The 13,272-nt window shown below is 33.4% G+C and overlaps 1 protein-coding gene across 1 annotated transcript; it reads right to left on the minus strand.

Moving 5' to 3' along the window:
* Positions 1-2,836: 2,836 nt before the first annotated feature.
* LOC108866190 (probable LRR receptor-like serine/threonine-protein kinase At3g47570) lies at positions 2,837-6,289 on the minus strand. Its single transcript, XM_048567551.1, has 2 exons — positions 3,649-6,289; positions 2,837-3,529 (listed from the first exon to the last, which is right to left on the minus strand). Exons 1-2 carry the CDS (start codon positions 6,287-6,289, stop codon positions 3,099-3,101), a joined length of 3,072 nt encoding a protein of 1,023 aa, XP_048423508.1. The 3' UTR covers positions 2,837-3,098.
* Positions 6,290-13,272: the final 6,983 nt, after the last annotated feature.

A 13,272-nucleotide genomic window follows, 5' to 3' on the forward strand; every position in this document is an offset into this window, starting at 1 on the left:
TGTCATAATTGAGTCACTTGATGCTGATTTTTATGAGAATAAATTTCCTTTTAGTCTTCGAAATAGTGGGGGTTCTAATTCTTCTAAAATTTATAAACCTACTATTGTAGAACATAGTCAATCTGCATTAGAACCTAGGAAAAGTAAAAGAGCTCGAATAGCTAAAGATTTTGGGCCTGATTTTCATGTATATAACTTACAAGAAGATCCTAATACAATTCAAGAAGCTTTAACTTCTTTAGATGCAAACTTGTGGCAAGAAGTTATAAATGATGAAATGGACTCCCTGGAGTCAAATCAAACTTGGCATTTGGTGGATCTTCCACCTGGTTGCAAAACAATAGGTTGCAAATGGATTCTTAAAAGAAAATTAAAACCTAACGGTTCAGTTGAAAATTTTAAAGCCCGACTTGTTGCCAAACGCTATAGACAAAGAGAAAATATAGATTTCTTTGATACTTATTCACCTGTGACTAGAATAACTACTATTCGTGTATTGTTTGCTTTAGCATCTATTCATGATCTTGTTGTGCACCAAATGGATGTTAAAACAACTTTCTTAAATGGTGAATATGGTGAATTAAAGGAAGAAATATATATGGATCAACCAGAGGGTTTTATTATTCCAGGACAAGAAAATAAAGTTTGCAAGTTAGATAAGTCACTTTATGGATTGAAACGGGCTCCTAAACAATGACATACGAAATTTGATAGTTTGGTTAATTCAAATGGTTTTAAAATAAATGAAAGTGACAAATGCATCCATTATAAGTCTGAAAATAATATATGCACTATAATATGCCCATATGTGGATGATTTGCTCATTTTTGGTTCGAATATTTATGTTGTGAATAATGTCAAATCTTTGTTATGTGCTAATTTAGATATGAAATACTTGGGTGAAGCTAGTGTAATACTTGGTTTGAAAATAACTAGGTCCGAACGTGGGTTTTCTTTAGATCAATCTCACTACATAGAAATTTTTTTAAGAAAGTATAATTATTTTGATTGTAAACCAGCTTGTACTCCTTATGATCCTAATGTAAAATTGTTCAAGAACACTGGAGACAGTGTTGAACAATCTGAGTATGCGAGTATTATTGGTAGCCTTCGTTATGCTACTAATTGCACGAGGCCTGATATATCTTATGTCGTAGGAGTTTTATACAGGTTTACTAGCAGACCTAGTTTGGAGCATTGGCATGCTATAGAGAGGCTTATGAGATACCTTAAAAGAATGATGAATTTCAGATTACACTATGAGAAGTTTCCTGATGTCCTAGAAGGTTACAGTGACGTTGATTGGAATACTCTTTTAGATGACTCTAAAGCCACTAGTGGATATATTTTTAGTATTGGTGGTGGGGCTGTGTCATGGAAGTTTATGAAACCTATAGTCTACTATGGAGTCAAAATTAATAGCGCTAGCTAGAACAAGTGAAGAAGCAAGATGGTTGAGAAACCTACTGTCAGATACCTCTTTATGGGAGAAACAGATTCCAATAGTTTTGATCCATTGTGATAGTACATCGGCAATAGCTAAAGTGCAAAACCGTTATTATAACGGCAAAATGCGACAAATACGTCGTAAGCACAACACTGTAAGAGATTATCTCTCTAATGGAGCTGTAAGAATGGATCATATATGGTCTGAAGAAAACTTGACTGATCCTTTGACGAAAGGACTAGCACGAGAAAAGGCTTGGAAAACCTCGAAAAAGATGGGACTAAAGCCCGTAGAAAATTGAGTCATTTGTGATAGCAACCCAACCTATAGACTGGAGATCCCAAGAAATAGGTTCAAAGGGTAATAACAAGTCTTGCTAATTTTAATTTGGAATATTATTCGATGTCCATCCCTAAGAAGCATGACACTCTGAAGCGTTTTTAGGTTGAGATTTTTTTTCTCTTAGTAAGGTCTATTCTCTATATTGAGTGGGATATATAGCTACAGAAATATCCCTAATAGTCTTACCTAATATTGAGTGGGATATAACCTAAATTGTCTTTAATCTTACTTTTTGATGAGGAGTAATCTCCTCCACTACTTTTGAAACGTGAGATAGCTTTCTCACATTAATTGATGGGATCCATTCTCTGAACAGAGAAGAAGATTAGGTCAGATTATGTTCTTATACATTTTTTTGTTCTGTTTGAATATTTACGGTTTTGATTTGACCGTTTTGGTTTTCTTCAGTTTTGATTCTTTAAGATTTCAAGCCCTTGAATCTCTCAAACTTGCAACGTATATTTTATATTCTTGCATATATATAGGTTCCCTATTTCGAAGAAAAAAAATAAAAAAACAATAGCGTATGTGTTTTTTTTTTTTTTTTTTTAAATTGAGTTATAAAGCAATACATAGAAGGGTGTGAGTTCGAAGGTTCTTCTACTGTGCAAGGAAGAATCTTATCAGAAGAAGGTTCTGAGCTGTTTTATCCTGAAGACGATGTGGTGTTTGTGAACTGCTTGTACACTTTGGACAGAGCCGCGAAACGTCTTAAAGAGAGCGACTTAGTCCCCAACTCATCCCAAGAATTATTCACCACTCAAGGCTTCTACATTTTTCTGGTAACTTCGTTCCTTTCTAGTCAAGACAATGAAGGGCGCAAACATATGGCCAATTTAATTTCTAAAATTTTGAATTCAGTTTAATTTAGTTGCTGTTAACAACCCGATTGAGAAACCAGCATATGCGATATATCATAGCAAGCTATTAAGATATAAACAGAAACCAAAAGGGGATATTTCAGCAATGGAGCACAAAAAAAAAAAAAAACAAAACAAAACAAAAAAAAAATTTGTCTCCTTCTGTCCACAACTCGAAATATTGAGACAAAACTATTTCAACAAAATATTAAACAGAGAAGTATAGTGTATCAGTTGCCCTTCAGTAAACCAAAACAAATGCGGGGGATAACGAAAAATCCTTCACTTGTTCTGCTATATTATTTCAAGCTTACAAGTTATCACACACAATAATACATATAACATCTATTATTCAAATGAATTCTTGCTTAATATGAACCTATAGATTGAGTTTAGATATGAGTTTCGTATTCCATTTCATTTTGTATGTTGCCAGCTCCCGTTTCTTCTCATTCTAAGTTCAGATATGAGTCTCGTATTCTATTCATTTTGTTGACAACTACATTCATATGCATCCGCTCTTCTGGGGATATTGCAGTGCAAGACAGTCCAATCTGTATCACTGAAACCAAAACATTTCTCCAAGCTTCTTCATTGGACCAGGCTGCAATCTTGATGTTTTGTAATTCATTTTCTTGTACGTCATTGTCGTTGCTGTCATCATCGGTAGTATCTGCATCTTCTCTTTCAATGACCAATAATGAAGGGTCAACTATGTCCATGACATGGTCAGGCATTGCCATTGCTGTGAATTGGAGAATGCTTAGATGATCTCCAAACATGTCGTCCGTAGGTCTTTTCCCTGTGAACATTTCTAGCAGCAATACTCCAAAGCTATACACATCTCCCAGTGTCGAGACTTGGCCTCCCATGCCATACTCTGCCATTGGATGTCAAACTCAAATGTTTAAATTCAGATTTAATTATGAAGTTTGCAGAATAAAGTTGCCAATTATTAAGATATTAGGAAGATAAAAGGAAAATATTAGAACTACGTACCTGGAGGAATGTAGCCGATGGAACCCCTTAACCCAGCTGACATGGTTTGACTTTGAGAGGGATTGTCCGATGCTTCCAACAAGAACCGTGCTAAACCGAAGTCACCAATATGAGCTACCACATCTTCATCAAGAAGAACGTTGCTTGGCTTCATATCACAATGAACAATTGAAGCTTCGGAATGGTGGTGGAGATAGTCCAATGCAGAAGCAACATCAATCGCAATATTCAGTCTTTGGATAAGGCTTAACCTCTTACTTTCAGATTCCTCATTATCTTTTGGATGCAGCCACATGTCTAGACTTCCATTTACCATGTACTCGAAAACTAGACTTTTGAAGTCATTACCACGATTGTCAATGCTTGAACAGACAGTTATAATTTTCAGAAGATTACGGTGCTTTATACTACTTAAAGTTTTGCATTCCTGTATGAAACTCTTGAAAGCTCCTGGTTGTTGAAGGTTTAATACCTTAACTGCAACTATAGTTCCATCACTAGGAAGTACTCCTTTGTATACGGAACCAAAACTTCCTGAACCAATCAGATTATCCACCGAGAACCCATTAGTTGATTCAACGAGTTCAAAGTAAGATACTGATTTCCAATCCTTATAAGAAGGTGAAGTTACAAGTACAGCTTTTGATTTTTTCAGCATTGAACGACCAACAATGAAGCAGGACAGAGTACATATGAATGCAAGTGCACAAGCTACAGGAATGATTACTTTGGGGGCAAGTATTCCTCTAGATGATTGAGTTTTTTTTTTTAGGCATATAGGTAGATGCAATTGCGAGATGCCACCACAAAGTTTATCATTTCCGAGAATTGAGAGACCACTTGTATTTAGAAAAACCCCTTCTTTGGGCAATTCGCCCTCAAAATCGTTGTGAGAAAGATTGAGATGCTTGAGAAAGGTCAACTTGCCTAGAAATTGAGGAATATGCCCTGACAAGTTATTTCCTGAAAGATCAATTTCTTCCAAGCCTCTTAAATTCTCAAGAGATTGAGGAATTGTTCCTTGAAATTCATTACTACCCAAATTCAGTACCAGCAAAGTAGCACAACTACCAAGGGTTATTGGGATTTCACCTGATAACTTGTTTCCTGATGCACTTAGTTCCGCGAGATTTACCAAATGACCCACTTCAGATGGTAGTGAACCTGTCAAAAAGTTGTTAGACATGTCCAAATAGATTGAAAGGGACGAAAGCCCAAGAATCTCTTTAGGTATGGTGCCCGTTAAATTGTTACTAGAAAGGTCAAGTAATATGAGATTTTGACAATTCCCAAGACTTGGAGGTATTTTGCCGTTGAACCTGTTCTCGTTGATGTAGATTGTTATAGCTGAAGTCAAGTTGCCAAGCATGGGCGGGATTGGCCCCGAAAATTGGTTGTAATCCAAAGCTAGTATCTGTAACTTCTGGAGCTTCCCAATGCCATCAGGGACACTACCACCCAAGTAGTTATCTTCTACTCCCAGACCGGTCAAGTTCAGAAGATGTTCAAGACCGTTGGGGATGCTTCCATATATCAAATTGCTTCCGAAAGTAAGAAGAGTCAGTTGAGTGGAAAGATTGGCTATAGATCCCGGCAGTTCTCCTCCAAACTGATTATTGTCAAGCCCCAGCAGCTTCAACTTAGTACAATTAGTCAAGAAGCTGATAGAATTCAAGTCGCCATTCTCCCCACTTCCCAGTCGATTGCGACCAAAGTTTATTTTAACCAAGCTCCTCAAGCTTCCAAGATTTTCAGCAGGGAATGGTCCAGAGAAACGATTAATCGCAAAATCGAGGATCTGAAGTCCAGAAGCATTTGAGAATGATGCAGGAATAGGTCCTGTGAAGTTGTTGGCACCACAGTAAAATGCTTGGAGATTAGGAAGAGTAACGCCGACATTTGGTGGTAACTCTCCATGCATATGGTTGCCAACAACACTGAAAATGTACAGGGAAGAAATGTTATAGATAGAAGAAGGGACCATACCAGACAAATTATTCTCCCCAAGCGAGAAATTCTGCAAGACTGTTAGATGCCCCAGTTCAATGGGTATGTTCCCTTGAAAATTATTTCGGGAAAGAAAGAGACTTCTCAAAGATGAAAAGTTTCCTATCCAACCTGGGATTGTTCCACTGAGATTGTTACCATCAAGCAGTAGAAAATTCAAATTCAACAGAGAACTGAGCTGGTCCGGGATCGAACCAATAAGCTGATTGACAGATAGACGGAGCGTTCTAAGTTGAGTACAATAAGATATGTTTGCTGGAATTTTCCCGCCAAATGAATTGTAAGACAGGTTGAGATGTTGCAAGCTTCGTAGACGACCCATTTCTCCAGGAATTTCACCACTAAAGTTGTTCTCCATCAGGTTGATTCCAGTAAGATGAGTAAGATTGCCTATAGAGGGCGGTAAGGAGCCTACCAATTTTTGAGACATGAGATTCAGAATCACAACCCTTTTGGTGGCGCGGTTGCATGTAACGCCAACCCAACTGCAGAAATCGATGGAATCATTCCACGAGCTCATGACATGGAGAGGATCTTCAGTGATTCTTTTCTTGAAGTTGAGAAGCGCCAGGCGATCCGTCTCATTTCCAAGAGTTGTGGTGCCTAGTGTTGCAGATTCCAGACATGTGCTCATCCATAAAAGAATGAACGCATGAAGGAAATTAAACAAAATCAGTCTGCCATGAGTGCTAGGTGATGAATGCTCCATTCTTTTTTCTTCTTCTTCTTCTTCTTCTTTTCTTTTTTTTTTTTTTTTTTTTTTCTAAATGCAGAGAAAATAAGAAACCAAGGTTTAATTTACACGAATTTATATATAACAAGAACAGATCCATTAACATAGAAAAAAGTTGATAACGTGGGAACACAAAAATGGAAACTATAGCTGTGGGGCCAAAATAGCCAGCTGCTCCCGTGCCTAGCAAGGAACTTTGAAGACTAAATTAGTTATTTAAGTTTAATTTCAACTTCGTACTGTCAAGATTTCTCTTCAAAAAACTGTTCAAAAAAAAAAAAGGAGAATATATGCCGCAAATGAAGGAAGATTGATGGAAGTGAAGCCGCAAATGAAGGAGAATATATGCAGATTGTAGGAAGCTTGCTCTATTTGACTTAGGCCTCGCAAACGGGTCGTGTCTATCGTGTTCGTGTCATTTTCGTGTAACACCTGTTATCTTAACGGGTCGTGTCGTGTCACACCCATTATCTTAACGGGTCCTTAACGGGTAAAGTGACACGACCCGTTATGACCCATTATGACCCGTTAAGAAAAAAATATTTTTTTTTAAAATTTGCACATACCACACATTGCCACATAAATATTACTTCAAAACATTAAAACATTTCTCGTTCAAGTACTATATCTACACTCGAAAATAAAAGCCTAATAAAAAAAATAATACATACACTACTAATATATTACAAATATTAAATGTGCAAGGATAAAGAGGTTTTGTTTTTAAGATTGTAAGTCTTTCTCAAAAGTTTACACCTCCATTTACAAAATCTTCAATTTACATCGATCATCATGAAATTGTATTCAATTTACACCTACATCTATATAATTATTATAGTTTTTACTTTTTAGGGATATAAAATTATTAAATTAATGTATATAATTATTAATATTATAGTTGATTCATACTTTTATTAAGTATATAAATTATAACATAAGATTTTGTGATATCCACATCCACTAGTGTAAATATTTTAAATTGAAGATCAAATTCATTCTTTGTATTCATATAGGGTCAAGGAGTGTAGCTGTAAAAATTCATCAAAATCAGAGTTAAAATAACCGTTAAATCTTGATTTTTCGTTTATTACCGTCGAAAAGCTTTGTCCCGTTACTTGATCTCTGAATGTTTTTTTTTTGTGATTTTTTGCTGATGTGATCTCCAAGCATATACAAACAATTTTGACGGTTTGGATCGTTGAAATTAGTTTTGGAGAATTCGTAAAACGATAGATTGACTAACACTTAGAGTTTATTTATACTTTCATTAAGTATAACATAAGATTTTGTGGTATCCACTTGTGTAAATATTTTAAATTGAAGATCGAATTCATTCATTGTATTCATATAGGGTCAAGGAATGTAGTTATAAAAAATCATCAAAATCGGAGTTAAAATAACCGTTAAATCGTGATTTTTCGTTTATAACCGTTGAAAAGCTTTGTCCCGTTACTTGATCTCTGAATGTTTTTTTTTTGTGATTTTTTGCTGATGTGATCTCCAAGCATATACAAACAATTTTGATGGTTTGGATCGTTGAAATTAGTTTTGGAGAATTCGTAAAACGATAGATTGACTAACACTTAGAGTTTATTTATATTTTCAATTAAGTATAACATAAGATTTTGTGGTATCCACTTGTATAAATATTTTAAATTGAAGATCTAATTCATTCATTGTATTCATATGGGGTCAAGGAGTGTAGTTATAAAAGATCATCAAAATCGGAGTTAAAATAACCGTTAAATCGTGATTTTTCGTTCATAACCGTTGAAAAGCTTTGTCCCGTTACTTGATCTCTGAATGTTTTTTTTTTTGTGATTTTTTGCTGATGTGATCTCCAAGCATATACAAACAATTTTAATGGTTTGGATCGTTGAAATTAGTTTTGGAGAATTCGTAAAACGATAGATTGACTAACACTTAGAGTTTATTCATACTTTTATTAAGTATAACATAAGATTTTGTGGTATCCACTTGTGTAAATATTTTAAATTGAAGATCGAATTCATTCATTGTATTCATATAGGGTCAAGGAGTGTAGTTATAAAAAATCATCAAAATTGGAGTTAAAATAACCGTTAAATCGTGATTTGTCGTTTATAACCGTTGAAAAGCTTTGTCCCGTTACTTGATCTCTGAATGTTTTTTTTTTGTGATTTTTTGCTGATGTGATCTCCAAGCATATACAAACAATTTTGACAGTTTGGATCGTTGAAATTAGTTTTGGAGAATTCGTAAAACGATAGATTGACTAACACTTAGAGTTTATTTATACTTTCATTAAGTATAACATAAGATTTTGTGGTGTCCACTTGTGTAAATATTTTAAATTGAAGATCGAATTCATTCATTGTATTCATATAGGGTCAAGGAGTGCAGTTATAAAAAATCATCAAAATCGGAGTTAAAATAACCGTTAAATCGTGATTTTTCGTTTATAACCGTTGAAAAACTTTGTCCCATTACTTGATCTCTGAATGTTTTTTTTTTTGTGATTTTTTGCTGATGTGATCTTCAAGCATATACAAACAATTTTAATGGTTTGGATCATTGAAATTAGTTTTGGAGAATTCGTAAAATGATAGATTGACTAACACTTAGAGTTTATTTATACTTTTCTTAAATATAACATAAGATTTTGTGGTATCCACTTGTGTAAATATTTTATATTGAAGATCGAATTCATTCATTGTATTCATATAGGGTCAAGGAATGTAGTTATAAAAAATCATCAAAATCGGAGTTAAAATAACCGTTAAATCGTGATTTTTCGTTTATAACCGTTGAAAAGCTTTGTCTCGTTACTTGATCTCTGAATGTTTTTTTTTTGTGATTTTTTGCTGATGTGATCTCCAAGCATATACAAACAATTTTGACGGTTTGGATCGTTGAAATTAGTTTTGGAGAATTCGTAAAACGATAGATTGACTAACACTTAGAGTTTATTTATACTTTCATTAAGTATAACATAAGATTTTGTGGTATCCACTTGTGTAAATATTTTAAATTGAAGATCGAATTCATTCATTGTATTCATATAGGGTCAAGGAGTGTAGTTATAAAAAATCATCAAAATCGGAGTTAAAATAACCGTTAAATCGTGATTTTTCGTTCATAACCGTTGAAAAGCTTTGTCCCGTTACTTGATCTCTGAATTTTTTTTTTTGTGATTTTTTGCTGATGTGATCTCCAAGCATATACAAACAATTTTGACGGTTTGGATCGTTGAAATTAGTTTTGGAGAATTTGTATGCCATCAATCAAGTTCCGTGTGTGTGTGTGTGTATATATATATTTATTAAGTAGATTTAAATCTATTTATTTTGTACGTATAAATTATAATTGACTGGTACACGGAATAGTACATACATCACGTGTCACGTGTGTCATTATAAAAATAGTGAGATATGTTATGACAGTCATGTGTGTGATAAAAAGTTAATAACTTAAAAAAAAAAAAAAAAAAAATTCTCACCACTTCTATTAATTTTCATTTTTCCCTCTCTTTTTTGTTTCCTTTTCAATTGTTTTCTTATCATTTTCACTTTTCCCTCCAACATCTTTCCCTAATTCCCTCACTTTTTTGTTTCATTTTCAACTTTTCTTAACATTTTCATTTTCCCTCCATTTTTTTTTTCAAAAAGGGCGGCAAGTTGGCAACGGCAAGAAATTGATTATTGAAATTTAAATGGAAAGAAATCACATCAAATTTCAATGGATGCAAAATCATGCAATGCATCATGCATATTAAATTATTAATTAATAATTATTATAGTTTTTATAAAATTTAATATATATATATATATATATATATAATTATTATAGATAGACTTAATATTTTGGGGGTATAATTATTATAGTATATATAATTATTATAATTATTATAAATTTTATAGTTAATTTAATATATATATATATATATATATTTATTATAACTAGCTTAAGTAATAGATTAAGACAAGTGGCATCATCTCATAGGGTGATAGCAATTAAGGGTTAAGATTGTATCTTGGTTTGGTGAGTGAAAGATCTCCTTTCCTTTCCATGTATAACGGTAACAAACACACACATGTTAGTAGAGTGTGAAAAATTAGAAATATATTCCATCATCTTCTCTCTAAAATTCTCTCTACATTCTCTGCCATTTTCAAAGGTTGCAGAAAAACCTCCATTGAAATACACACTAAACACACATACACTAATAGTTTCTCAGGTGAATTAATCATTCCATGAGCTCATGATTCAAAGACGATCTCGAATTATTCTTCTCTTGAAGTTTAGCAGTGTCATGACTCACGAGATCTGTTTCATTAACAAAAGTACTACCACCGGATAGTGAGGTTCCTGACTGTAATCCAATTAGGCCAATTTAATAGAATCAAGATCCTCTTCAGATCTCCAAGTCCAGATCCCGTGGACCCAAAAATCTGGTTCGTTCAAAGATGCAGGAGAGAGAGAGATCAGGATCCTAATATGTGTGAGGTGAGACAGTATGATGCATAAAAAGGGACTGCATGATTTTAAATTAGTGATCCGGATCTTTGCATTCGTGGGCTTTGAACACAGAGATTAGAAAAGATCGCAATTCAATTTAATATAACCCTAGTATTTCAATGCAAATCGTTAGACCATCATTATTGTTTCCCTACCTAAATGACTACATGACAATGATATAAAATTCCAGCAGAATAAAATATGGACAGGAAACTTTCACGAAAAGGGCTTGGGTTAAGTTTATTTTAATAAAAAAAACTATGCTATTACTATGAACTTAAATTTTAATGAAAGAAGACATAATTTTAATATTAAAAAAATTATACAAAAAAAAAAAAAAAAAAAAAAAAAACTGACGCTGTGCGCGTCCTCACACAAATTGTTTATGAAACTTAAAGGTACATGTTTATGAAACTTACTCATTGTTTATGAAACTTACTTCACTATTTATGAAACTTTCTACACTGTTTCTAAGAGATGAAGATTAATTATATATGTAGTTATATAATAATATATATATGTGTAAAAACAACAGAAAATTCCTAATCCTATTTTTGTGTATATAATCTACAAGGGACGAATTTGACTAAATTCGTGCACAAGCAGTAGTCTAATACAGATGCGAAGAAAATATTGGATAATATAAAATTGTTAAAGAGAAAGAGGAGGGGCGTTGTTGTTAGGAAGAGTAGTTGTTGGAGGAGAAGGAAATGAAAAACAACAAGGCTATGACGAAGTATTGCCCCCACTTTATTTAAATTTTGTTTTTTTTTGTTTTTTCATTTTTTTTTCATTATCTTGTCCTTATCATTAAATAGAGTTTAAGATGACTTTTGGTTAAAACTCAAAAATTTGAAATCATTTTCATTTGTTTTCCTTTTCATATAACCCTTGTATTTCAATCCAAACCATTTGACCATCTATATTGTTTGGGTGATTTTGTAAAGTAAAAAGTTAGAATATTAACAATATATCAACAAGTGTTAATTATAAATGCACTTAATACTATGGTCTAGTGGTATTCATCTTCACTTGTAAGTGAGAGGCTTTAGGTTCGATTCTCTCCAAATGGAGTTGGACCACATTATTGCTAGCTCATTGTGAGACTAAGCTCACCTCTTTTCCGTTAGTGTAGATAATATCGTTTGTTAAAAAAAATTGTTAATTATAAATTCTTATTTTACATTTGGATTAAGATGTTGTTTCCTGATTCTTTTTTTACACTTGGATTCAGACACTGCGATGGAGTGTCTGTTTCCTGATTCGGTTTTTTCCATCACTCACACACATCCTATGTTTCATGCCTTATGCAACTCCTAGTTTTTATATTTGGACTCAAACACTTGAATGCAGTGTTTGTTTTCTGATTTTATTTTTTACCTTTAAATTCAGACAGTGTGTTGTAATGTCTGTTTTCTGGTTTTGTGTTTTCCGTCACTCTCAAGCCTCCTATGCTTCACACCTCATGAGATTCCTGATTTTTATATTTGGATTCAAACAGTACAAAGCAATGTCCATTTCCTGATTTTGTTTTTTACATTTGGATTAAAGCGTTGCAACGCAATGTTTGTTTCCTAATTCTGAATTGCAGACTGTAGAAATAGAGTATATAATCACATGTATTTTGCTAATATACGTTGGCTTTGGTTCTATTGTTTGCTACTGCTTCAGTGGAGAGAGTATTTTCCGCTATGAACATTGTGAAAAGTCCATTGCATAATCGAATGGGAGATCAATGGTAGAGTGATAGCATGGTGGTTTACATTAAGAGCACTATTTTTCTTTCATTAATAATGAAGCCATAATGCAGCGTTTTCAAAATGTGAAAAAGGGTCGTTGACAATTGTAGTTTATATTGTTATTTGTTCTATAAATTATGAATGATGAAACTATGGTTTAATTTTTAAGGTCATTATATGTCGAATAAATATTTGTCAACTTTTACATATGACCCTCTAAATAATTTATCATGGATCCGCCGCTGCATGTACGGCCTACCCAACTGTAGAATGGACGGAATCATTACATGAGCTCATGATAAGAAAAGGATCTTCGACGATTCTTAGAAGGCGATTTGAAAACCTGATCCAAAAAGATCGAAATTGGCTAGTAGAGCATATGAATATGTTTTTATTGGTTATGCATGTAATAGCAAAGCATAAAGATTTTATGATTTGAAAAACCATGTCATAATTGAGTCACTTGATGCTGATTTTTATGACAATAAATTTTCTTTTAGTCTTCGAAATAGTGGGGGTTCTAATTCTTCTAAAATTTATGAACCTACTATTGTAGAACATATTCAATCTGCATTAGAACCTAGGAAAAGTAAAAGAGCTCGAATAGCTAAAGATTTTGGGCCTAATTTTCATGTATATAACTTACAA

Source organism: the organism of the source record quoted next, unplaced genomic scaffold, assembly GCF_019419815.1.
Source record: "Pyrus x bretschneideri cultivar Hongxiangsu unplaced genomic scaffold, Pyrus_bretschneideri_v1 Contig45, whole genome shotgun sequence".
NCBI lineage: Eukaryota > Viridiplantae > Streptophyta > Magnoliopsida > Rosales > Rosaceae > Pyrus > Pyrus x bretschneideri.

What these genes read in the sequence shown, in the direction of transcription:
- LOC108866190 (XM_048567551.1), bottom strand. Translation starts at nt 6,289, where the DNA reads ATGAGCACATGTCTGGAATCTGCAACACTAGGCACCACAACTCTTGGA. An exon ending in CATCGGCTACATTCCTCCAG is followed by an intron (nt 3,530 to 3,648) that starts GTACGTAGTTCT and finishes ATCCAATGGCAG; the next exon opens with AGTATGGCATGGGAGGCCAA.